The sequence below is a fragment of the Polistes canadensis genome, unplaced genomic scaffold, assembly GCF_001313835.1.
Source record: "Polistes canadensis isolate GaletaPanama2010 unplaced genomic scaffold, ASM131383v1 scaffold_1, whole genome shotgun sequence".
Lineage (NCBI taxonomy): Eukaryota > Metazoa > Arthropoda > Insecta > Hymenoptera > Vespidae > Polistes > Polistes canadensis.
Genome location: NW_014569548.1, coordinates 1,006,112 through 1,032,150, shown reverse-complemented (window position 1 = coordinate 1,032,150; position 26,039 = coordinate 1,006,112). Strand labels below are relative to the sequence as shown.

General features: G+C 37.7%; 1 protein-coding gene across 4 annotated transcripts in view; it reads left to right on the top strand.

The window, feature by feature from the left end:
• Positions 1-26,039, top strand: part of LOC106793645 (RNA-binding protein Musashi homolog Rbp6) — a 549,523-nt gene that overhangs the window by 188,209 nt on the left and 335,275 nt on the right. For all 4 annotated transcript variants that reach the window (XM_014760790.1, XM_014760772.1, XM_014760781.1 and 1 more), the window contains one exon: positions 20,415-20,496. In XM_014760790.1, coding sequence (XP_014616276.1) covers positions 20,415-20,496 — 82 coding nt within the window. The remainder of the gene's footprint in view (positions 1-20,414; positions 20,497-26,039) is intronic.

Sequence of the window (26,039 nt, the reverse complement as noted above, 5' to 3'; positions counted from 1 at the left end):
ACGTTGCATCTTATGAACTCTGTAAACCAACAACTGGCGAGGAAGAGAGAAAGAGAGACAGAGAAAGAGAGAAAGAGAGAACGCTTTAGCGTTGGGCGTTAGCATCACCCTCTCACAAACAAAACACCATTATAAAGTATCACGTGGCTCACGGAGTTGGCTCAAGAGCACGTAGGCCTTTATAAATTTCCCTCGAAGCCCGTTCTTTCTCTTCCGGTGGCGTTCCTCGTTGTCCTACGAGCTTTAACGGGGTATCTCTCCTTTTTCAAGGATTCTCGGCACGCGCATGCTGTGTCACCGTGCTGCGACATCTCCTCCCGTTTTCTTCGTTCTTAGCTTCAGACCCGTTCAACGATTTAAAGTAGAGAGAAAGAGAGAGAAAGTCAGAGAGAAAGAGAGAGAGAGAGAGAGGACGTCGCGCACGGACAATTCGTACTCGAAAGAATCCAACGCAAAGGGAAGAGAAGCTCGATCCCAATCCAGTTTGAGCGAAAGAAACGTTGAGTGGTTCTATCGATTTTCCATTGTCTGCTGATGTCATTGTTATCGATGACGTCGAGATTAGAGGTTAGCCGATGAGTTTGAAGTGCTCCCTTAGGAAAGACTTCTTCTCTTTTCTTCTCTTCTCTTCTACCCTTTCTTCTCCTCCTCCATTTCCTCTTCCTCTTCTTCTTCTTCTTTCTCTTCCACTTCCTCTCTCTTAGCCCCTTTTTATTCAGAAGGGATAGAAAACTCGCAACTCACAAACGCTGCGTTTCAAGGATCTAAGCATTAGATTCGCAACATCGATACGTTCAATCGAAAAACGCGTGGTTAAGGGTAGACACACACACACACGCACACACCACCACTGTGTCCAGCTAGAATCGAAGCCAATCTGTCTTCTAAATCGTTTTCCTCAACTCCCTAGCTTTTCTCTATTGGAACGAAATCTACATTTTTTTTCTTTTTCTTTTCTTTTCTTTTCTGTCCCTTCCTGTTTTTTCTTTTTCTTTTTCTTTTTTTGGATATCTTTGTCCTTTGAGGAAAAAGAAAAAACAGAGTAACACCACGAGACTACCGTGAAAAGAAATCGAAAACTAAGGAAAAAAAGTCGCTCGAAATTTTTTACTTCTACGAACGAACGTAAAGGTTTTTGAAGGGGTTCCTTTTTTCCAGGGTTACAGATAAAATCGTTTGAGGAGAGCAGTAGAGATTTATCGACCGTCTGTGTCATAGGTAGGCAGCTTCTTCTCTGCCACAGCCCACCACACGTTCTCCACCATCAATCAATCCATTCCCTCCAACCACCCACCCTTACACTACCTAAGTTCACTAGCTATCACTCTATGGTTAAAACAAAAGCCCGTGCCACCCCACACGAGATACCGGTTGGGTCAAATAACTGTAATAGTCGTCTTCTTCTTCTACCTTATCGTACCGTACAATTTTATTATTTCATGCGTTTCCATTCGCGTATTTCTGTTCTCACGTTGTTCCATTTCCAAAGAGTAAATGCATGTATATCAATATGTCGATAAGAAATATTTTATTTTCCTAACAATTATCCAACGTATCGATAGAAATCACAAACGTGTTGGCATTGGCGTTGTTGAAAGAAAATTTGCCACTCGAATTGACGGAAATTCATCGAACAGGAATGTTTGATTTATTAATTTTATTGTTTTTAAATTAATTTAATTACAGTTCGTTCTTATTCTTTTTTTGTTTTTCTTTTCTTTTCATTTAAATCATCGTCGATATTTTTGAAACATCTTCCGATACATTGATCGATTAAAAATATTACGAAACGAAACGGACATTCATTCGATCGGAATAATTTGGTAATTATCATAAACACGTGCTATCAAATCCTGGCACGTTTCGAATCGAAATGTTGAGACGATTTGAGCGTATTTAACTGTTAAGTTTGTCAGTTAGAATCGAATTTTCAAAAGTAGGGAGGAAATATAAATTAAAAACGAAATTGGAAAATTTCGTAGTCGTATCATTCAATGACGATAATAGTGTAATACCGTTCGACTCGAGTAATTCGTAGCGTGTAAATGCGAATTTATCGAAAAAGTATTTAATTAAATTCCATAAAATTATACTGTTGGGTTTTTTTTCTTTTTCTTTTGTTTTTTTTTTTTTTTCATTTTCTTTTTCTCGTCTCCCTTTTTCCGTCATATTCAAGTGTGGAGCAAAAGTCGAATATTTCTGATGGGACACAGGGTTTGGTTTGCTAGCGGTTGCATACGCAGAGGAAAAAAAAGGGCCGAAAATGAGAGAGAAAGAAAAAACCGGCCACCCCGTTCCTATTTCATCCTTTTTCCTACATCCGTTTCGCCGTTTCCCTCTTTATCGTCATCACTTTTTTTTTCTCCTCCTCCTCCGTTTCTCTCTTTCTTTTTTTCTTTCTGTCTGTCGTTCTTGTTTGAACGTCACTATTCACGCTTTACATTTAGGTATTGTATCGTCCATTGTTGAGATATCGAACACCGTATACGCGGCTTCAATGTAAATGACGTCAAGCGAAAAAAAAGAAAAAAAAAAGAGTGAGAGAGAGAGAAAGTAAAAGAACGCGGTAGTTGCGTGAAGAAAATAGAAAAAAAAAAAAAACAAAAAAAAAAGAAAAAGCGAGAAGGGTTGGAAAGCTAGGAGAGAAAGGGCACCACGACCGATGTGGTGCTGCTGCTGTTGCTACTGGTGCACGACCTTCGGTGTTGTATAGTGATGCAGCCAAAGGGAAGGCGTGACACGTGTATTTTTGCGCTCTCTGGCAAGTTCGCCAGTGCGTGCACCTGACACCTTTAAACTTCCTCTTATCCGGGCAAATGTTGAATTTTGTTCTCCTTCTTCTTCTGTCCACGCCTCTGTTCATAAATTATTTCATAATTTACGCTAGACACGCTAATTCATATGGCGTGACACGCACGACTAACTCAACTTTTTTTTTCAATACATTTTTTTTCTTCAAAATTAACAATGAAGAAAAGAAAAGGCATCTATTTATTTTTTTAAATAAATATGCACTCGTTGAAAAAAGATTGCGAAACATTTATCTCGCAAACTTTACATTTCTTTCAATGGGTTTCATAAATTCTTTCGTTATAACTCGTGACTCTATCTAATGTCTCGTTTCAATTAGAAGAAATGACGTGATAACTATGACATGGCTATGATGGTAGTAATATGGTGGTGGTTACACGAAAGCTCAGTTTCGAATCGTTCGCCCCGTGTTTTTTGCCTCATTGCCGATGAGAGTGAACGCCATAAAGTAGAAGGAGGAGGAGGAGGATGAGGAGGAGTACCAGGAGCACCGTGAACAGCGGTCGCGGTGGTCGGGCAGACAAAATTTCTAGAAAAACTTTTCGACGGTGGGCTCCAAATGCAAACTATCCGGAGTTCGTAGTAGTCGTCGTCGTCGTCGTCGTTGCTATAGGAGTTTTTCGGAGCAAGCCAGTTGTCGTATACAGTATAGGAAAGAGAAAAAGTGAAGCAGAGATAGAGAATAAGAGAGGTTGAGTTAGTCGGAGCGGTCGAGTGTCGGTCGAATAAAGTGGATTCTAAAATTGCGGCCCGCATAGCAGAGTCAAAGCCACGTATGGGGTCTTTCTCTCTGTCTTTCTCTCTCTCTTTACTACTTCATACCTTTTGGCCATCCTCCAGTAACGCGCAGCTATCCACAGTTTTTACTGACCGCGGAACCTCAAACGTACAAAAATGGTAGTCCAATGAGAGAGAGTGAGAGAGAGAGTCAGAGAGAAACACATTTCGTATGCTACCAGAATTAGTGGGGCCATTGGTAGAACTTAACATTTAGTCGACTTATTATGAGGAAGAAAAAAAATCTTGACGCCATCTTTCACATTGTATTTCGTACATTGTCTGACCCTCCCTTATAAGGCGGGCAATGTGAGAAATAACATTTATACACGTTGAATACATCAATGTATTTAAGAAGTAGATTTATTGTGTTTTCACTGTCAGTCGAATTTGTTCATTGTTTTTTTATTTAGTCTCCTTATATTGGAAAAGTTTTTTCAACGAGAAGTGCTGACGAGATAAGAAAAAGGATATATTGTATATATAGAATATTTGTTTATGGGAATAATTTTCGCGAGGAGATATGGTAACCTCGACAGTCGGGGGTTGTTTCCGAAGTAATGTCTGTAAAATAAGGAAAAGGGAAGGCGAACGTGCCGAAGAGAATAAAGTTGAAGTATTCGTGACATAGAAAGTAATAGCAGAACGCGAAAGTGGAGCAAGTGGTGCTATGTCAGTCCGGACGAAGGCACAAGGTGGAGCACATCCGGAGAGAAAGAGAGAGAGAGAGAAAGAAAAAGAAAGAGAAAGAGAAAGAGAAAGAGAGAGTGAGTAGGAAAGAGTGAGGCTTATGTAAAGCCTGTTAAGTCGGAGATACGATCGAAAGGAGTGTGTCAAAGCTAGTTTGAAGCTGGTTACGTTACATGTCACCATTCTGATTCCTCTTCACTTATACGTTAGTTGAATATCTATAGGGAAGAAAGAAGACTGACTACAGTTAGCCCACTAACACGAAATTCGCTTCCGTGAAACACGATTGTTGCATTATTCGAGGGTCGTCGTCGTCGTCGCGGCTTTCGAACTTGCGGTTTTCGAGCTTGCGATGGTCCTTCTGTCGTATTAAACCCACAATGAAAGAATTAAATCCTTGAAAACACGGCGGCGTGGGGCACCTTTGCCACCGCTGGCTTTTAGCGTTTGTCTCTTCCTTCGTCTTCCCCTTTATATCCTCGTCTTGCTTTTCTTTTCTTTTCCATCGATTTTTTTTTTCTTTTGCCTACTTTCTTTTGTTTGTTTTTTATTTTTATTTTTTTTCTCTCTCTAAAAAATACCTCGGGAATAATATATTATATACCTTTGGATATTATACTTTAGGATATATACGGAAAGAAGAGAAATGCAATACGAAATATAAGATTTTCGAAATATTTTATCGTCGTAGAATTCATTGGTGTTTTTTTTTTTTCAAAACGAATCCATTTGAACCTAGTCTATGTCTTGAGTGTTATAAATTACATTTGTCATTTATTTACAACGGGTCCTCGTATAAACGTACTTTTATGAGTCATAAATCGAAGCGTATAATCTACTTTAATCGAATTCAACGGCTCATATACTTTCATTCTGAAAGGTTAAGTCGTAGTCTCGTATCTTGATATCTCGTCGTCGTAAAATTCGAAAGATTCGTTTAGAACTTTGCTTAAGATATCTTTAGTTACGCGAAATCTTGTTCCTCGCGACGGCGACGACGACGACGACGAAGAAGATAATTCAGTCTTCGAAATCACTTTTTATATCCTGTGTGAAAAAAAAACAGTATCGAACATGCGATTCATATATAAAACAGTAAATCAACCTTAAACAACAAATATCGTCTATTGAAGTCGCATAAAAAAACAGGAAGAAATTAATGGAACAACTTAATATATCTCATTTCATTGTAACATACATTTGTTAAATAAATATAATATTAGATCATCAAATATAAAACATTTGATTATTTCGAATACACTTTCAATTCAAAATCGAATTTCAATCAAAGTCAATTAATATATATGTTTATAATTCTTTTCTCGCACGTTGTTAAACATTGTTCAACGATTCGTTATGACGTGTAGGTGGGGCTGGGGGTGATATGTATGTATGTATTGCGTTGTGTTACGTCGTTGTCGTAGTCTCTGTAGAAAATCGAAATGAAGGAAGTAGAAGCAGCCGTCGTCGTCGTCAGGTAGTAGTACTACGAGAGGAAGAAGAGAACAGTTGCGTTTAAGCTGGAGGTCGCTGGGCCTCGACGTTTCATTTCCGTCGACAGGACGGAAGTTTCCAACCCCCCGGCCCCCCACTCCCACCCCCGGTATAGAGGAGTTTGTCTTTTGTTCGCTACAGGGCCAAAGTATAGGCAAACAGAGAGTAAATGGAAGGAGTGAGAAAGAGAGAGGAGGGGGGTTGAAAGGGAGGGTCGAAGGGCGAGAAGACGAGCAAGGAAAATAGAATAGGCTAGAAGAAGAAGAAGAAGAAGATCAGCAGCAGTTCCTTCGGGAAGAAAGAAGAGAGAAAATATTAGTAGTAGTAGGAGTAGGAGTAGGAGGTGGAAAGGGGGTGAAGGTAATGCCCTCAAGGAAAACGAGCAGCTTAAAGAGTTTAAATATACGTTGGAAATTAAGGTCGTTACTAGGTAAATGTAAACCTGATCTTCCCCCCCCCCGCCGCCGACCCTTGATTTTTTTTCTCTTTTTCTTTTCTTTTTTTTTCTTCACCTTTTCGGATTACGTTATTTCTTTTAACCGTTGTTATACGTATCCCGTCCGCAATGCGTTGAAAGAGAAAAGTAAAAAAACAGGACACTGGAAGACTGTGAAGGAACGACGAGGAGGGTTTCTTTTTCTTTTTTCTTTTTTTTTCTCAACGTTTAAGCGTTTTCTACGAGTCTCCGGAAGAAAGTCGAGTGTCTCTTCTCTCGTCTATGTACGTCCGGGTTTCTTGAGAGGTTGAGGCAAGGATATAAAATATGGCCGGAGTCTTCTTTTGCGCCGGGTGCGCAAGGCATTTTGCGATATCGCAAAGTGCTGCATTTTACGAACCTTCCGAGAAAGAAAGACGCTTTACCGAGGTGTAGTAGCCGTTAGACGTGTCTTTTCCCTACGTTCGTAAATAATAACGATGCGATGGGAATAATTTTTATTGTGGCGTGTATCTACCTACCCCCGTACCCCTTTTTCTTCCTTCTCTCCCCCCATTCCCCCCATCCCCACATCTATTTTAAGCTGCTTCAAGATCTCATTTTTCGTACGAGCGAAATACACTCCCCTTTTATTCGTCAATTTTGTTCTTTTCATTTTTTTCGCGTTGCCAATCGAGGATTTTTACGGACGAGTAGTACCTATTACGTACTAAAGTCGCGAGTGAAGAAAATGTTAAAGAGAAAAATGAAGAAAAAAAGAACGGCGGTAAGATTTCGTTTCTCGTTCTTTTGACAGGAGTATGATGGAGGGTAGGGGGGAAGGAACTCTCTTTTGGAGTACAAAGTGACTGAATTTATGACCACTACCACCACCACCACCACCACCACCAAGTAGGTTTGGCAAAGCGTTCCTTGAATGACAACAGATCGAATTAGTTGCTCTTCACGATTTTGATGTCAGGCCAACCGGAGGGAAAGAGAGAACTAGAGAGAGAACTAGAGGAAGAAAGAGAAAGACGACGTAGGCGTCGTTGATTCAAAATAGCAACACTACCGAGACCTATATTCTACTTTTGCTCCTAGTCATATAGAGATATATATATATATATATATATATATATATATATATATATGGTACATCTAAATCCAACCGACTAAATTCCAGATGTTGTAAAGGACAATCAACTGTGTGAAATTAAGGAAAACCAATGATTAGAAACCAAAATCGATTCCTCACTTGCTCAAAATACAAAGTAATAATTATTATTATTTGAAAATAATTTATGTTCTATTACCTTAGTTTTAACTTTACACATAATATAATACATTCATATAATTATTCTAAACGTATTATTATATAATAATTAAAATGAAATTTATGTTACAATGTTCCAAACTTTGTTCTAGATATAGATAACTGTTAACAGAATACTTTTATTTATTATTGAATTCATTTACAAATATATAAGCATTAAAATTTAGATGACAAGGAAAAATATAAAAAAGACAGGTAACACTTAATAGTCGTTTAAAGAAAATATTTTTAAGTCTCACGAATACCCGAATATCGTGCAAATGCACATTACACTCGGCAATTTTCCAGTAAATCACAAATTAAGAGAGGAAATCAGGTATTGAGCCCATTAAAGTCAACAACCAACCAACCAACCAACGAACGTCAGGGAGCAGAGCGGCTGACGCAGCGTATCGCGTCAGCGGATTCTAATTTAGCAAGCGCATATTCGTGTCCTCGGCATTCGCCTATTATTATGCTATTTATCCGTATCATTTTCTTTTCTGTCACTATTCTTTTTATTCCTATTTTTTTGTTTCGTTTTTATTACTTTTTTTTTTTTTTACAAGTAAAATATCAACGATCTTGCATGCACGTTACGTACATTTTCTTTTATATGTTTTTTACTTTTTTGTTCTACTTTCCTTTTTTTTTTCAAATTTCCCGCGAACATTCGTTCTCTGGTTGGTGTGTCGGGTAAAAAATCAACGAAAACGAAGCAACGAACGAACGAACGAACGAACAAACGAGCGAACGAACGAACGCGGCACATTAATTGGAAGCCGGTATTTCGCTTTTCCACCGGGGATAATTGCTAGGCGAATCGGTAATATCGCGGGTTGTTCGAACCAACTCGTTTTCCAACGGTGTACCATCGACACGAGGAAGACTTTCCTCCTCTTCCTCTTTCCTTCCTTTGCCATTCTCTTTAACTCTCTCTCTCTCATAACCCTTTCTTCTTCTTCTTCATCTATTTCTTTCTCATCAGTATCCGTCGATTTCGAAGAAAATCGAAATTCCTCATTGATAGGGAAAATTTGAAAATTTCTCATTTTCCTATGCCTTCATTCGGATCTCGCGATTTGACTATTTTCAAATGGGACTCCACCATTCGTGGGAAACAATGAAAAGCTCTTCTTCGATGAAACGCTATTCGACCCGAGTTTTCCAATGACTATGACAGTAAGAAATTGTCGAATTGAAACAATCGATTCCCATCCCATCCCAATATAAAACGACTATCGTTCACTCAAAACAAGACCCGTTTGGATGATCTTATCGATAAAAATGATCGAACCTATTCGCGTAATCTATCGTTGAAAGAAAGATAGATAGATAGATAGATAGATAGATAGAAAAAGAAAGAGGACCGATAATCGAGGCTAATAGAACGAATTGCACCAGGTTACCGAACGCCGCCAAGTTTAGCGCTGCGATATACGGCCCAAACAACCAAAATAAATACTAATCACGAATCTTAATCAACGGATCCAGATTTCTATATATAATTATGGTTCTCTAATTCTGATGCCAAATCGACTGCCGAAGTCATGTGTCGTGGTGAATAATTTTCATCTCGTCTTAAGTTAACAGGCCCGAGATCTCGTATACGTTTGATATGATATTACTTTGAACAATATTTAATTTCGTAAAAATTCGGATTAATTTCTCGAACATTTGCGTATATAATTCAGTTCGATGTATATATATATAATTTACGTGAAAAGAGAAAAATAAAAGAATTATAGTACGTATTTTAATAGGAATTTTTCAGCAATATATTAGTTTGATATTAGCAATAAGTTTTACGTATGGATAGGATAATATATATATTCGATATTCGATAACACATTAATAATGATTGGAAAATGAATTGCAATATCGATTTGTAAGTAGGCTATCGTTGTGTTATAGATAGAAACGAACATTAATTCTCGTTGCACAAGTGCGTTTGGCATGATCATCTCCTCGTGATATTCCTTCTCAAATACTCGCGCATCTTGATACTTTCTTGCCTCTTACGTGTACCTTAACTGTATGTCCATGCGTCTAATTATAAACGATCTATGTTTGGATAAGTGACCGATATTTTCTGGCATTGACAATACTATCTCTTTTTTGCTCTCATTAAAAGTACTAAGTATTTATATGACGTGCCCGAGTTATGTAGTTTCGTACTACGACCTCGTAAATTGCCGTTCTCTACCATCATCACGGATACCACCCACCATCCCTTTTGCAAAAATGATACGACGAAAGTTTGATAAAAGATTTTACGAGTTGTTGTCTCTCTTCGTCATATCTTTTAGATTTTTCTTTTAGAAATTAGTCGCTAAAGTATCACCGTGGTTCGTGAGACAATATCTCTCTCTCTCTCTCTTCTTCTTGTTTTCTACTTACCGACATTGTATTAATACGTTCCTTTGACGTCACCGATACATTGAATTCAACCATGGAGGACAATTCGAGGTTAACGAAGGTTAATTACCGCGACTACGCACGAACTCGCCTCGTATCTGCCTTTAACCCCCCTTCATTCTCTTCATTTCCCCTTTTCCCAATACCAATATCGCTTTGCGTAATCGGCTCTTGCTCGATTAGAAATATAAGCTATATATGATGCTGGTGGTGGCGAGGGGGGTGGGGGGTTGGACTGAGATATATAGTCATTCAAATGCTTCTCGCATAACGTCGCTTTATATTTTTCAGTATTTTTCCCCCCAGTCTGAAAATCCTCTTAATTCAACAAATATAATAAAATATATGATTCGATTTTTTTAATGACTGCATTTCAACGATTTCCTACGCATAATGTAATTATGCGTACGTGCGTGTTTTTAGATACATTAAAAGGAAAAAAGAAAAGTTTCCTACCGATACTGGGAAAGAAGAAAAAAGATAAAACTGGTGAGATTCGCGAGAGAGAGAGAGAGAGAGAGAAAGAGACAAAGAAATGAAAGGCCAGGAAGAAGGTGAGAGATAACGAATGAAAACGAAGCATACGCCAGTGAAATCGGATTAAGACATCGAGCTGGATATTGCATTTTTGATCGGGTTCTGTTGGTCCAGCGGCCTCGACTACTCGTAACCGTCGGGGTTTCCTGTGGATTGAATTATTAAATTCAATTTTTCGAGTACTGAGAGATTTGAATTATTAAACTAGGCTTGGCGCAGAGACTCTTTGCAATCGCGGTCGTGGCCCGTGTTTTCCTATCTATCTATCTCTCTCCCTCTCCCTCTCCCTCTCTCTCTCTCTCTCTCTCTTCTTCCCCCTTTCGCTAGCTGGCACAGATACTACTCCATTCTTCCTTCCTTCCTCTCTTTCTTTTTAATTTCTTTTAACTTTCAACGACTATCTATTTATTTCTTTCTCTCGTCTCTTTCGTTCCTAGATTTTTCACTTGAATTCGATTGCTTAGGTAATTTTTATATTGCGCCATCGAATACGAAGGATGGGATAATTCACGAAATCCATGAGATTTTTCTCGTATCGTATCGCAGATGTCGTTTTTTCTTGTAGCAGTCGTAGTAGTAGTCGACACCACCCAGCAGTGGGACCAATTGGTTAGCTGGTTATTGGAACGAGCTTTTGGGATTTCAACAGTACGTTTCCTGAATCTTTATTTTGTTTATTTTTCGAAATGAAAAATAAAAAGATGATAGTGTGTGGAGAATTGTAAGGGTAATGGTTTATTTAAAATAGAATAAAATACAAAATTGTTATTTGTGAGAAAATTATTAGTAATGGTTTTATATGATAATAATCCAAACTATTCTACTTTCCTTTCTCTCTCAATTACATATATATATACTTGGCGTCAAATAGTGTCTATGAATTGGAAGTATCTTGAAAAGACACAAAGAAGGTAAAGCGACTCCATTCGTAAGAGCATTCGTTCACCAATGGTATATCGCGATCGGAGAAAGAAGGGAAAGTAGATAAGCGATGCTAAAGGAGAGTAAGAAAGTGAGTAGTAGTAGTAGTAGTAGTAGTAGGAGGTGATCGAAGAGAAATCGATCGAGACCTTCGATTGGACGTATCTTTCCTCTTTTCGAAAGGTATTATCGGCTACTACTATTACTGGCCAACAGTAGTAGGACCGTTCTAACTCTCTCAATCCACCAGCACCAGCAGCAACCAGCCAGCACTCGAGACGGAACGAACGGACAGAGAGATCTAAAGAGACAAAGAATAGAAGAGAGGATCTTTACTGGCTAGTTTTCCGCGCGATTTCCCGCGAGAAAACGAGAAAGGATTGAGGGTCCGAGATTGGAACGGGACGACGACGAGGAGGGAGGGAGACAGAGAGAGGGGGTGGTGATGGTGGTGGTGGTGGTGGTGGTGGTTGGCACAGAAGCAAGCAAGGAAGCAAGGAAGCAAGCAAGCAAGCAAGCGAAGGAGCTTAAAGGAAAAGACGGAGAAAGAGAAAGTCGAAATCGAAAAAGCTCCGAGAAAGCTTCTTAAGTGGGTAGTGCGGCGAAGAGCCGTTCCGAACTGGTTAAAGGTGAGAGAGAGAAAGAGAGAGTGAGAGAGAGAAGGAGAAAGAGAGAGAGAGTGAGAGAGAGAAGGAGAAAGAGAAAGATGGAAAGAAGACGAGACCCCCAGAGAAAGACCGGAAAGAAGAGGAGAATTGAAGTGAGAGAGAAAGAGAAAGCTGTAGGGGGAAAGAGAGAAAAAAGGAAAGGAAAGAACGGGAAAGATATAAAAGAAGACTATGGTGTAAGTGAGACGTAGAGAGAGTACTGGCTTAGCGGAGCGTATTATCGTATGAGAATCTCTCATCGAATCCAATAGTTCGAGCGCGCGGATGTGGAATAAAGCTCATCAAGGATTCAGCCCGCAATCCACATTCGATGAATTAAAGATGTCTCCAGGAGAGTAACAAGAATGGATATCTCCCTTTTCCTATATATATCTATGTATTTATATATCTATGTATATATATATATATCTCTTTCGGTTTTTCCTTATCTCTCCTTTTTCTTTCTCTCTCTGTTACTTTGCTTTTACGTCGAACATCGCGCTGCTGATCTTGCTCGTTGCACCCGGTTGGTAGCAGCTACCATTTCTTTTCCACTCTCTGTAAAAGTTCCGTCGACTTTTACCCTCCTCATTAGCAATGGGATTAAGCTTTATCGTTACACGACCATCGGTCACGATTGGGGAAAAAGGGAAAAGTTTTGCGAGGTTTTTTCTTCGGCTTTATGTCGAATTCGATGCCATAAATCGTCGAAGAAATATCGATATATATATACATATATATGTATAGAGAGAGAGTATAGAAAAGATAGATATAGAGAGAGAAAGAGAAGGTTGTGATTGGAGGGAAATCGAGAAAAAAAAGAAAAATGTGCGAGCAAAGTTCGCGGAAAACTTGATGAATCATTTACGAACGAATACGATTTCTTGTTATTACGAGTGTTGGAAATATGGGATTGCTTGAAAGTGGGGTAGATTATGTGTCTCTAGAGTTTTAGTTCGGAGCTCAAAGGAACAGGTAAAGGAGAATTTAATTCATAGTGGAATAAAGTGTCAGCGTAAAATCGTAGGTTCGCGAGCTAGCTAACTCTAGCTAGCTAGCTAGCTAGGGTAGACTTTGGTTGGTGGTAAAGAAGGGGTTACGGGGGAGGTTCGAGGTAGTAGGAATGAGAGGGCGCCAGGAGTTGGGTAGATTTGTACCTGCGTGGTTGCCATCATTAGAATGGTGGGCCATAGCTGCAATGCGGGCACCCATGCGACCGAGTGGTGGGGACAGAGTGGTGGCTAGATACCCACTATGCATCGAGTATGCACTCTAACTATACATCGACTATGCACTATCGCAACTCGTAGAAGAACGAGCTTGGCTCGTGGCCAGGTAGGCTTCAGGTTCTGTCATCCCTCCTACGTTCCTATGTAGCAATCTATATGTGCCTACCAAATCAACTCCTCCCTTTCCTCCTCCTCCTCCTCCTCCTCCTCCTCCTCCTTCTACTCCTACTTCTTTTCCTCCATTCCTCCTTCTTCTTCTTCTTCTTCTTCTTTTTACTCGAATCGGCCCTCCAGCAGAATCTACGACTATAATGTCAAAGTTCTTTTTTTTTTTGCTATTCTCTGGAATATAAATAGTAGGGTATATAAATAGGTCATCTTCTTATTTCCGATCAACTTTTTGTCCTTATTTTCTTTTTTTTTTTTTATCGATAAACTTTATCCAAGGATACGTCTAGTCTTACTTTTTTAATTACATTTTTTGATTACGTTTTAAGAGAATATATTGTTTTGAAATCATTTTTCCTTTTTTTCTTCATAAATTTATCTACGTTAGACGATTTATTCCATGCCAATAAGGTTTGAAAGAAATACTGGAAACAAAATATGATATTGATTTAATATTCCGAGATAAATGGATTAAATTTTGTTTCATCGATCAATCTTCTCGAAGTTTTACTCGTAGACGTGCAATAATGTAAAATGCGTAAACCTTATACGCATAGGAAGAAAACAACTTTCATGTTATGACGAAAGAGAGTATTATATTTAACGTGTTATTTTATTGTTTTCTTTGTTCTCATTTCAATTTTATTCTTTTAAAAAAAAATTAATTAAAGGATAAGATTCGTGCAGTTTTTCATTTTATACCGATCGTTCTCCCGTACGTATCTTGAAATGTATTATTTCGGCTACTTATACCAACAGTTTATGTGACTATTCATAAAAGCTAGCGCGTATTTGCACCATCACCACTATCACTACCACCACTGTCTTTTTGGAATACTACGGTATGGTTAAAATAGACCGGCACGCGAACGAAAGCAACATGAGAAACTTAGAGTCATGCTCATCCCTCTCCTCGCAACTCTTTCTCCTGTTTGTCAATTTTTTTTTTTATTTTTTTTATCTCTCTCTCTTTGTATCTAGCATACATCTTTCTATTTCTCATGCTAAAAAGTTCGCACAGTAGAGAGGATCTTACGTATTATATTTCATCTACCAATAACACAGATTTAAATTTTCAATTATTAATTAAATTTGAAACGTATAACATGTGTGTGTAATTATTATTTTTATATCGCATTAGTCAAATGAAAATCTACTCTTACAATTGGTCTAAAATGAACAATAATAAGCAATTATAAAATATCCATGGTTGATATCAATTCGCTATATATACATATTATATACTTTGATTTTATCTACACTTCTTTTTTTTTTCATTTTAGTATCCACTTCTCAAATGTAAAATAAAAAAAAAACGATACTAAAATAATAATCCATTATCGTAGACGACGAAGACGACGACGACGACAACGACGCGGCACGTCTTCGCTAGTGGGAAATCTCATCTTTCTAAGATCATAAGGAAGACGGTATTTTTTCCTTCTTCTTCTTCTCCTTCTTCTTCTTCTTCTTCTTTTTGGTTTTTCTTGTTTTTTTTTTTCTTTACTCGAAGGTATCGCGGAGCCATTAATATAACCCGTGGATTGCTCGCGTCTCCTTTCCTTTCCTTTCCTTTTTCTTTTTCTTTTTTCTTTTCGTAACCTCTCCTTTCTCGTTTGCTTTTTCACGCAGCAGTAACTCCGCGTTTATTTAAATAATGCTTTAAGGTCGAACCTTGAGCGTCCTTTGGCGCAGAATAAGTAATCTTAACGGATTCGTGGATGATGATGAGAGTAAGAATAAGAAGAAGAAGAAAAAGTATAGGAGGATGAGAAGGATGAGAATGAAAAGAAGAGAGGAGGCAAGTGAAAAAGAAACAAGAAGAAGAAGAAGAAGAAGTTAGAGAAAGACGAAGACGAAGACGCGCGGGGTTGGGGAGTAACCCTTGCGAAGGGATAGCGTTCGGAAAGAGTAGTGAAAGGGAATATAAGAAGGAAGAACAGAGATATGAGAGACAGAAGGATAAGAAGAAAGGAGTAGACAAGGCCATTCGTTTCAATGAACGAATTCTCTGGAATGGGGAAACAGGCTCCTCTCTCTCTCTTTCCCTCCCTTTCAAATCCTTCCTCCCTTCGACCTCTACTTCTCTTGAAGATTCCAACGTGAAATAGAACGGGATAGAAATTCACATATATAGAACTTTATACGAACCCTTCTTCTTCTTCTTCTCTGAATAGAAAAACACTCGAAACGGACCAACGCCTTCTTCGTTTTCTTTTCTCGTTTCTTCCCTTACGTATTATTGCCGTATTCGTGGTAGTTCCTCTATTTTCTTCCGTTTTCTTCTTCTTCTTCTTCTTCTTCTTCCTTTTCAAGTTCTTCTTCGTTTCTCGCAAGCTTTCCTCGGAATCTTATTTGAATGAACTGCCACGCTTTTCCGTTTTCTTTTTTTTGTTTTGTTTGTTTGTTTGTTTGTTTGCTTCCTCTTCTTTCTGGATACATTTATATATATATATATATGCGACCAATATGTTTTTCAAAAGTTGATTTTATATTACGAGTTTTGCTTGGTCTCTGTAGATATGAAAAGAAAATGTCGGAATAAAGAAGAGAAAATGTTACAAAAGCATACTACTCGAGAATCGCTTGAAGGTGCCTTCCTTCAAATTTGCTTGGTTTAACAATTTTCGGTGGTACTCTCAATGTTTTTGGCCCGCTTCTTGAGCTTTTAAAAAGCGACACGAAAAACTGTTTCTTCTTATCTTTTGCTGCCTCGTTGAAGCCAAATTTGTAATCTCATTCGTCGTTATATAGAATATTTCTCTTTTGGAATCTTGAGAATTTCAAATTACTTTTTGAAATTTTCCTTAACATTTAATTTTTTTTCGTCAAGATCGTCTGTCTATAGATCTCAATAAAAATAGTTTATCTTAATTTGATATATCTTTCACGCTTTGACGAATAAATTAAGATTTTTTTGATAAATACGTGTCAGGTTGAAAAATAAAAAAACAGTCGCTTGATATATTAAAGGATATAAAACCAGGATTAATGTTGACGAATGAGGTGTGTGAGGGTTGGTCGCAGCAACTTTACGTGGCTTACTACTGGCTCCTGCTTGCATAGAAAATTGAACAATCGATTTAATCTCGAACGATCACACGAGCTTAGAAGAGAGAGGTAGAGAAGGAAGAAGGTGCATTGACCCTTTACCCCACCATCTTTAGATATAATTACTTCTCTCTTGACTTATCATCGTTATCGTTTTCTTATTATAGTCTACAACGCAAATTATCTTTTATTTTATTTTATTTTATTTTTTTTTTATTCTCCATACTATTAAATATCAGTAGAAAATAATTGATCTCGGGCTCTCGGTGTTTATGTTAACTCGACGATTATTCTTGTTCAAATAGTTAATGCTTTAAGAAGATTCTCTAATGCACTTTAGATTAACGATTTGAAATTCCTTTTCGATTTGAACGTTGTTCGAGGAAGAAGATACGCTAGTAGATACATGTATACGTTTAATTTGTTCTATACGCTTTTGTCATGCCTTTTAATCATTCTTAACGTCCATATAAACGTGTCACTTTAGGATCTATTAAGCAGAAGAAATATTTGCCAAGTATTTACGTTTTAAGTGCTTCCGAGATAGAATTTTATCGATGATTTTAATAAATATCTTCATGAGATAGATTCTCCTTGTAGAATATATTTGAAAATCTTACACAAAAGTTGTTCGTTTAATATTCGACGTTTTTCATTAATCAAAATATCGTCTCATATATATATATATTTTTTTTTTTCTTTTAATCATAATTATAAGAACGAGAGGAAGACTTTTATTCATATAGAGAAATTCTAGGGAACAGACGTATCACTTGGATAGGGTAAAAGGGTCGAAGGACTTGGCAATTCCTTTTTTTTCCTTTCCTTCCTTCCTTCCTAACTGTATACGAGGGAAAAGGGCAAAAGAATGCAAGGAATTGTGCATAGACGCCACGCCGATTCTCAGCTTGAAAAATAAGTCGTGCCGAGGAACAATTAAGGAAATGACGGCCGTAAATTTTCGCGGGTTCTAAGAGACGTTTTTAAGAGTACCTCTTCTAGCAAACGACGAAATTACTTCCATCAATCCGCGCCGAGACAAATTAAAGAAGCATCGGCGAGCGGGGGCCTCCCACGTCCCCCCTCCTCCCCACGGTTTGCTCCTCTTCGACTTAACGACATTTTCATAGCTCAAACGGAGAATAATAGAAAATGGTAGAAGAAAGGAGAGTAGTAAAAGGGCTTTGGAAGGGTAAAAGAAAAACTATTCGATTAGAGAACGCGAATCAGCTTCATCGTTTTAAGCTTATTGAGAGATTACCGATTAGTTTTTTTCTTATCATCGTTCTCGTTTGCTGCTTGTCAGTCAACTCAACGAAATGGTTCTTATATTCGACTTTATTATCGTTCATCAAAATTTCCATGTAAATCTTTCTCGCAAATATACATGATAATATTTAACAACTCTCCCCCTTTCGAAAATAATTAATTCGTATTTTTAGTCACAATTAATACGTTACGACTAAAACATTATGACTCAGGATGAATATTCCCGTTGTCGTAATAAACAATTTTCTGAGATATCATCGTCGTAATTGCGGAATAATATACCTCCGGCAATTTAGAGGAAAACGCAATAATTTGACTAATCATAAGAACACAGAGAGAATTAGTGAGTGATTAATGAATAAAAGGGAAAGTTAATTAGTGCATTGTTTTAATCTAAGGAAGAAGCAAACGTTCCGATCGATCTTTTCCCTTTTTTGTTTGTTTTCAAATCGGTTGATCACCGTCGTAATAATATATTTTACAGATACGTTCCAATACAACGTTATAATATATTATTTTTTGGGAAAACCTCGAATGATACTCAAATGCTCTCTCGAACACGTTCGCGAGAACAATTTCCCGTTTAGATTCTCCTTGGTAAATCCCGTAAAGATAACCAAACGAGGAAGAAACGTGTCGAGCAAAAGGAAAACTTTCGCATAATTTTCTCTTTTAGTAGCCTATCGCGTTAGTGTATCTCCAAGTTATCGAAGGCAGAAGAGAGCACTTGCGACCGAATAGGCTAGTAACTACCGAGCATTACTAGGTTTTCAAAGCAGTCTGGATAAAACAGCGTATAATTAGATAGAGTGTAAGATATATTTGGAGCTTGGCCATATTGGCTCTCCGCCAGGGTTCACCATTTTACGATATAACTACGCGTTGCTAGGAGAGAGTGGGAAAGAAAGAGAGAGAGAGAGAGAGGGGGCAAAGGGAGGAAAGAAGAGGAGAAAGGGAGGAAGGAAGGAGAGTGTGAGGTCGAAGGGTGCCATGGTCGGAAGGTACTCAAGATTGGTTACACTATGTTACGTGCCATCGGATCTTTATAGAGCCTCCTGCGACGATTCTGCCATGGTCTACAATAAATTGTCTTCATTACTCTTATTCTCTATGCAAGAATGGAAATTGCACCGTGTAAAATGTACGATTCGAATCCAGTTGGAGTCTCGGTCTAAGTAGAATATTTCTTTTCATACACACAATACCAGCTACGAGAAATTTATTCATATACACACAAGGGGTCGTGACTTCGAGCCAAATCGATTTTTAATTTTGCGAAATGACGCTCGTTATCGGTCAAACCGATAATGTCTCATTGTTAAATAATTACTATGCGACTATCGACGATAATCATGCAAGAAACGTGATAGATTATCTTTCGCGCGTTCGATGTTATTAATCTTTTCATAAATCCAACGAACATTAATAATTACGTATACATATATATATATATTATATATTATATATTTTCGAAAGAGTGAGAGAGTGAGTGTCAATAAGCTCACGCTTGTATATCGAGCATGAGTAATTAGGTCCCTACGACGACGGGTTAAGCTGAAGCTCTCCTATGTACGCACGCACTACGAGTTTATCACGGTATGCGGATTATGCTCGACACTGTCAAGTCGCGCTGTTATCTACTAATTCCAATTACTGTCAACGATTCTCTCTCCGTCGCATTGCTCAAAGAGATTTTCGTCAAAATCAGAAACTCCACTCGCTTGAATATGAGAATTTCAAATAATTCATAAATCATTTTATATTTTGATATTTCCAATTGACCCATCGTCGTAGTACGTGATTTGCAAGCTACGATATCGACGGGTGCATCACACATACACTCTCTCCTCCTTACCCCCTCCTCTCCCCCTTTCACCCTTTTTCCCCCACTTTAGTCGCGTGATCCTTCAACTGATAAAACTATTTTCCCGTCACTCGAGTTTGATTTTGAAACGATCGTTAAAGCGATCATCGTTAACGAGTTACTTGCTTCGTAGAGTTTGGTTTTTCGCGTTTCACCTGTAGAGATATAGAGGACTGCAGGCAGCAGGTAGAAGTGGCGGACGTGTACCCGTCACGCGGCGGACACCAGTTCGATTTCTTCTTCGTTCGATGCAAATCGAGGGGAAAAATGAAAGTTTTAATTCGGTTTTAAATAGAGCTTAGGTAGGCCGGTCTCGCAATTACGAAAGTTTTGGTAATTGGCCGAATCCTTTCGGCTTGCGTTCGTTACCAATTTCGTAGCAGCAAACGGGATTTAACCAAGTGCGAGGAGGGTTTTACTGTGGGGGATGATGCTACGTGTACGGTACTTTGAAGAGGGTTCGCGTGATACGCTATTTTCAACTTAATATATTTTAAGTGTATGATTTTATTTTGGAATTCATGTCAATTGAAATAGAAACGAGGAAAAAGAAACTATTCCAATTCGGTCTTGATTGAAATTGGATAATGTCGAGATTCGCGTAATCGCTCGTCAAAGTATAACTAAATACGTCGGTTAAAGACCAAATATATTTTGGATTTATTTTTATATAAATTAATATTTCAAACATATACACCAAGCGACCATATGAATCTAGACATTATCCAATTTCAATTTTTCACGATAACACATAATATAACTATTTACAAATAAATAATAATTTGTATCTTTTATTTTATCGTTTCAGAGGGCCTTAGAGAGTACTTCACCAAGTATGGAGATATCACAGAGGTTATGGTTATGAAAGATCCCACAACGCGACGATCAAGGTGAGCAACATAGTTTGTTGGAGGCGGGTTGGGGTTATGGGAAAAATAGTTTGTTTTCACTTTTATCATCGAGTAATCATTTATCGCGAATGATCAAGATAGACACGTTCGAAAACGCATCGAAGCGCGTATCGATCTATCGATCGATCGGTCAGGATTGGTCGGTTGGGTTCTACTGTGGCATAATCCTTTGAGCGCTCTCCCTAGAGGAAAATTGCTAGTGGGTGACCATACCGCGGTTAGTAATTGTACTACGCGAAATTTCCGTTGGTCGAATCTGCCGGTTGGTCGCTTATCTTCGTGCGGTTCGGAGGAATGTCCCTCGAGGATCTGGATCATGATCTACGGGAACGATCGACGATCAAGCATGCGGAATTTGAGAGCGCTTATTAGCGGCATCATGGTATTCCATTCTCGCGTGTTACGGGCTTTCCTTTTGAAACGCAGACGTGCACGCAAAGTTACATTGCTATTAGGTACGCTTTCGTATTATTACCTATTGAATCTTGCTTTAAACGTAATCGATATAACGTTATCATTATTATGTATTAGATAGGATTCTTCTATCAAACGTATAAACAAATAAATTTCGTAATAATGATAATAATAAAAATAATGATTATTATTATTATAATAATATTACGTTTTTACGTTAGAACATCGTAGAAATAGGTGGGAAAAAAGAGGGGCACCGTTCGCGAAGATCAAATCGTTCTATCGTGCGAACGACAAAGAACCTTTCGTGATGGAAGAGATTATCGCGTTAAGAGATAATATTCATGAGTATGCTAATTTCGAATAAAACGTTACGTTATTCTCAAGTATGCCGGTTTCTTTAGGAGAAAAATGTCGATAAATAGGTGATATGTAAATACGCGTTGTTTAAATTACTCGCGGGGGACTCTTTTTTTTTTCCTAATTAGCCAATCATCGTGTTAAGCTCGTACACGTATATCAATCTATTTAGGAAAATTTATCGATGCATTAAAATGGTTAGCTAAAAAAGATAATGAATATTTTATTATCTAGATTATTTTCATTTGCGAAGAGATTTTAATCCGCCCTTCCCCGTCTCGTCCCCAGGGACCAATCGACCGATCATAATTGCATTCGTTAAAGTATATGAACATTCTAATCTCGTGGTAGAATCTCGCATCTGCGTTTAGAGTGACAGTAGATGCTATAAGGGGGACAGCAGGGGGGGAGGGTTTAAGCGGCGAGTTGCTAAGTGCAGTGCATCTGCGCTTAGATAACGAAAGGAAATAATGGACGCTTGGGATCGTTCCACGTTTTGCAGGTAAAGCTAGTTCACATTCGTTGTCACATTTATCTACCTGATAAGTTTATTCTCGGGCACACCATCTCGGCCTACTATCTTTAAATACGTTTCACGAAATCGCATTTAGGCACCTACACAGGCGATTATTAACGTTACGTCAGGTATTACTGAAATAGGTCTCAGGTGCAAATAAATTAACCGATAGTCAAGCCAACCGAGAGATAAGGGATGGAATTTCAACGCGTTATATTGCGAACTACCTATGCTTAATATTAATTAATGGACCGTTTAATTTGTTCTCTTTCGGCGGATTAGAATCAGAATAAATTTTAATGATCGGGGGGTAACGTAAATGAGAAAGAAGATAATGAATGTAATGAGAGAACAATTTAAAATAGAATGTATCTTCTCGTACGAGAAACAAAAGTTAGATAGATCGGTTTGTGTGTGTTTCGCGTAGCAAATAAATATTTCTACTTTAAAGAAAAAAAAAAAAAAAGGATAATATATTTCCAATATTTGTAAAGTAAAATACTTTGAGAGAGATAAGTGTACTTAGAAACGGGGCATGGAATTTTCTCACCTATTAGGCGAAAAATCGAGGAACAAATCCGAAGTGGTATCGACAAACAAAAAACTTAGTCACTGGTGCTTGTAGGGACGGTAAATGCTGGGGCATCAGAGTAATTACCGGTTTTTAAGTAGTAGAAACGAGGGGTGGATTGCTACGACGAGGGTGAAAGAAAGAGAAGGGGAATGAGAGAGTGAGAAAGAAAAAAAAAAGAAAAAAAGGAAATGGACGAAAGCGGTGGAGGAGGAGGAGGAGGGGGAGGGAGGGATACGTTGGACTAGGTATTACAGGTGAATTCCACGTTACGACGTGATAAGAAAACAGTACGAGAGTGTACTTTTTTATTTTCGTTTTTGTTCCTTCTTTAAATATTCTTCGAGACATTTTTGTTGAATAATAATATCCAAATTGCGATTTGCTAAAATTACATTTCTATTTTTTGGTTTGCATTTACGATCATTCAACGAACATAACAAGCGAATAAATTTTCTTGTCGCGGGGTGAGAATTTATTAAAATCTAAATTACTATTTATTTCTCATTTCTTACTTTATCCCCTTTTTTCTTTGTTTGTTCTATCTCAGACAAACTCTTTAAAAGGAAGAAAATACGACTCGTTTGTCGTGTCATTCCATCAAATGATATACTACTTACCTCTTCTCTTACTTATTGTTAGTAAAGAGCAATTCACAAAATGCCTACGTGCTTTTGTACCATTCGTATTCAGTTCTTAGGTTGAATAAAGTCGTATTCGCGTTCCTTTTGATGTATGCATATATATATATATATATACAATACTTGAGAAAAAGAAGGCATGATGATCAAAGGACAGATAAGTAAGCCAGCAAGAAAAAGGCACGTTCGAGGCATTAAAATCATCGTTTGCCTGCTAAGATGATACAGTCAATGCTCGTTCAACAGGAAATTATATGCGTATGCCATCGTGTAGGGTTTTCGAATAATGGGAACATTGTTGTATTATAGTTGCCGATGATTTCACGATGATATCTTTCTTTTTTTATTCTTGAAAGATACTTCAACTATTTTATCAAAGAAATAAACGTGTATTCGTCTCGTACGTTAGTTATTGTTGTTTTATGGTACACTCTTGAAAACGAAAAGAGAAAAGTTGAAAAGATTGCGAACTATAATTACTGTTAAATTATCGTACAGTATTATACATTTTCATCTCTTTTCAACTAATATCGAGTACTCTCTCAGCTTCCTGCCCCCCTCCTCCCCCTCCTCACCTATTTTCCCCGTACCTCGTTACTCTTCGACTAATTAATTGGCCAGAAACTTTTAGTAGCCGCCCGTCTCGCGACCCCTTCTAATTATTCATTCCTTTCATTCCGAAGAGAATAAGATAGAAAGAATGAGAGAGAGAGAGAGAGTGAGAGAGAGAAAAGGAGAACTACCGGACAACAAAATGAAACACGGAACAACTTACTTCTATCGGAGCTATAAAGCAGAAGCAACAGCCAGCCGACGAGCCTATTCACACCCGCTTATTAAACGGAAATAAAGCCTGTAGAATCAAAATCCCTTTACTCCCTCTTCGTGTTCATTCTCTTCTCTCTCACCTTTCTATCTATCTTGTCCTCATCCCGTTTTCTCTTCCCCCTTTTCGACCCTCTTCAACGCTTCTCGACCTTTCTCTCTTTCTCACTCGGAATGCTTCAAAAGTTCGACAACAGTTAGGAATTGTTCCGTTCGTTAACCCCGTTTACGAAACGACATCGTTGTTGATCATATCCGAAAAAATATAAAGAACCTTTTTGTCGATAGAAAACTTTCTAGAAATACTTTAATCATTTATGAATTATCATTGAGTGATATTTTAAATGCGTCAATGCGCGTTGCAATGTAGACATTGTTTTAATTTTTGATAACATAAATGGTGGGGCGAAAATAGTAATATAATAGGTTAAGGGATGATTCTACGCGAAAATATAATACACAAATTTGATGTAACATTTTTTTAATGGAATTTTAGTTTTCGAGTTAATCGATTTTTAAGTTTGAACAATAAAATATGATTTAATTTGATATATATATGTGTGTATATTGTTATGAGCTTTAGTTGTCCCAAGATATGAAGATTGTTTACAGAGTCATCTAGGATTATGTCTATATAATATTAACAACAAACGGTAGTTTTAAACGGAAAGTCAAAGAGTGCAGACGTAATTTGCAATCACGTACGTAAATTCAAACTTTTATACATCTAATTCGAAATGTAATCTATTATTTCAACGTAATACATATGTGTGTGTATATTTAATTAATCTGATATTGCGTAAGTGTGCAGTTATCGATAAACATCTGTTTAGTTAGAAAAAAAATGTCCTATAATTATTCACGTCATCGATAGGGTATCGAATATGCGATCGTAAGTTCAGCTGGTCGTGTAGTTTGCTTAGTACCTATCGATGATATATCATGTCAATCGTATTGAAGTTTGAATCACATAATTCGGATAATAGCTATTATCGATGATGTATCGTTTGTATGGATATACCAATTGACTGACTAAATTTACGACTTAAAATTCACACGCGAAAATACTTAATAACATAGATATGATTTAATTGTTATTTTTATTGTTCTCATTATCAGAGGAAAAATATCTTCCAATTAAAAAAAAAAAGAGAAAAGAATTTATTCGTAATACTTTATATAGCATGTTGGAATTTACTTTACATCTAACGACATTTTTCTAGCAGGTGAAAACCGCTTAAAGGGTGACCAAAAAGAGAAAGTGAAATGAGAGGGAAAGAGGGAGAAAGAGAGATAAGGCAAAGACATAGTAGGACTTCGGTACAGGGTTCTGGAACAAGGGTGGTTGAATCTCTCAGCGCCACGTCGTAGCTCATATTTCCCGCAAAGGGACGTGGATCCTGTATGCAGGGGGTGAGACGGGGAGTTACTCTGCGGGTTGTAAATTAATGGTTAGCCCGTGGCACGGGGGGTTTCGGCCTAAGGGTTTTGCTTGATCTATGGATGGTATGTGTGCCGGGTCAAACTGGGTCTTGCCCACTGATACGACGACGGTAGCTTCACGAAAACTGCTTCTTCTATCTTCTACCCTTAATCGCTCTAAGATTGATATCGGCTTCTCTGCTCTTATCGTTCCTCATAAGAATCTTCCTTTTTATCGCTTCGATTCTTCGTTGTGAGCCCTTTTTTATTTTTTTTTTTTCTGGATTTTGCCAAAAAATGTCTACCTTTTTCAACCATTTTCTGTTGTCGTTGAGGGATTGGAAACGCAAAAGAAAATTTTTTTTGTCGAAAATTCAACGACTTGTCTATCGGGATAAAGTTAAGTAGTTATATATATTTTAAAAAGATCACTATTTAACAGATTAACGTTGAACATTTTTACACCATAGATAGATAGCCTTTCTTTGCAATTTCGAATAAACGCATTGCAGTCGATTGAATCACTATTTTACGATTTCACGAGCAATCCTAGAGAAGTAGAAGGGGAGGGGTATCTTAGGAACGATCAATGTGTAGTAGTAGTAGTAGTAGTAGTAGTTATTCGAAAGCAGTTAACTTTAGTGCCAGAGTTTTCGGAATCGTACTTACAAAAGAGGTAAGACGACCATTATTCCTCGAGATAAACGATATTATTTTGTCGCATAGTTCTTCCCTTTAATGTTAGATTAAATACGCAATAATGCGCTTCGTA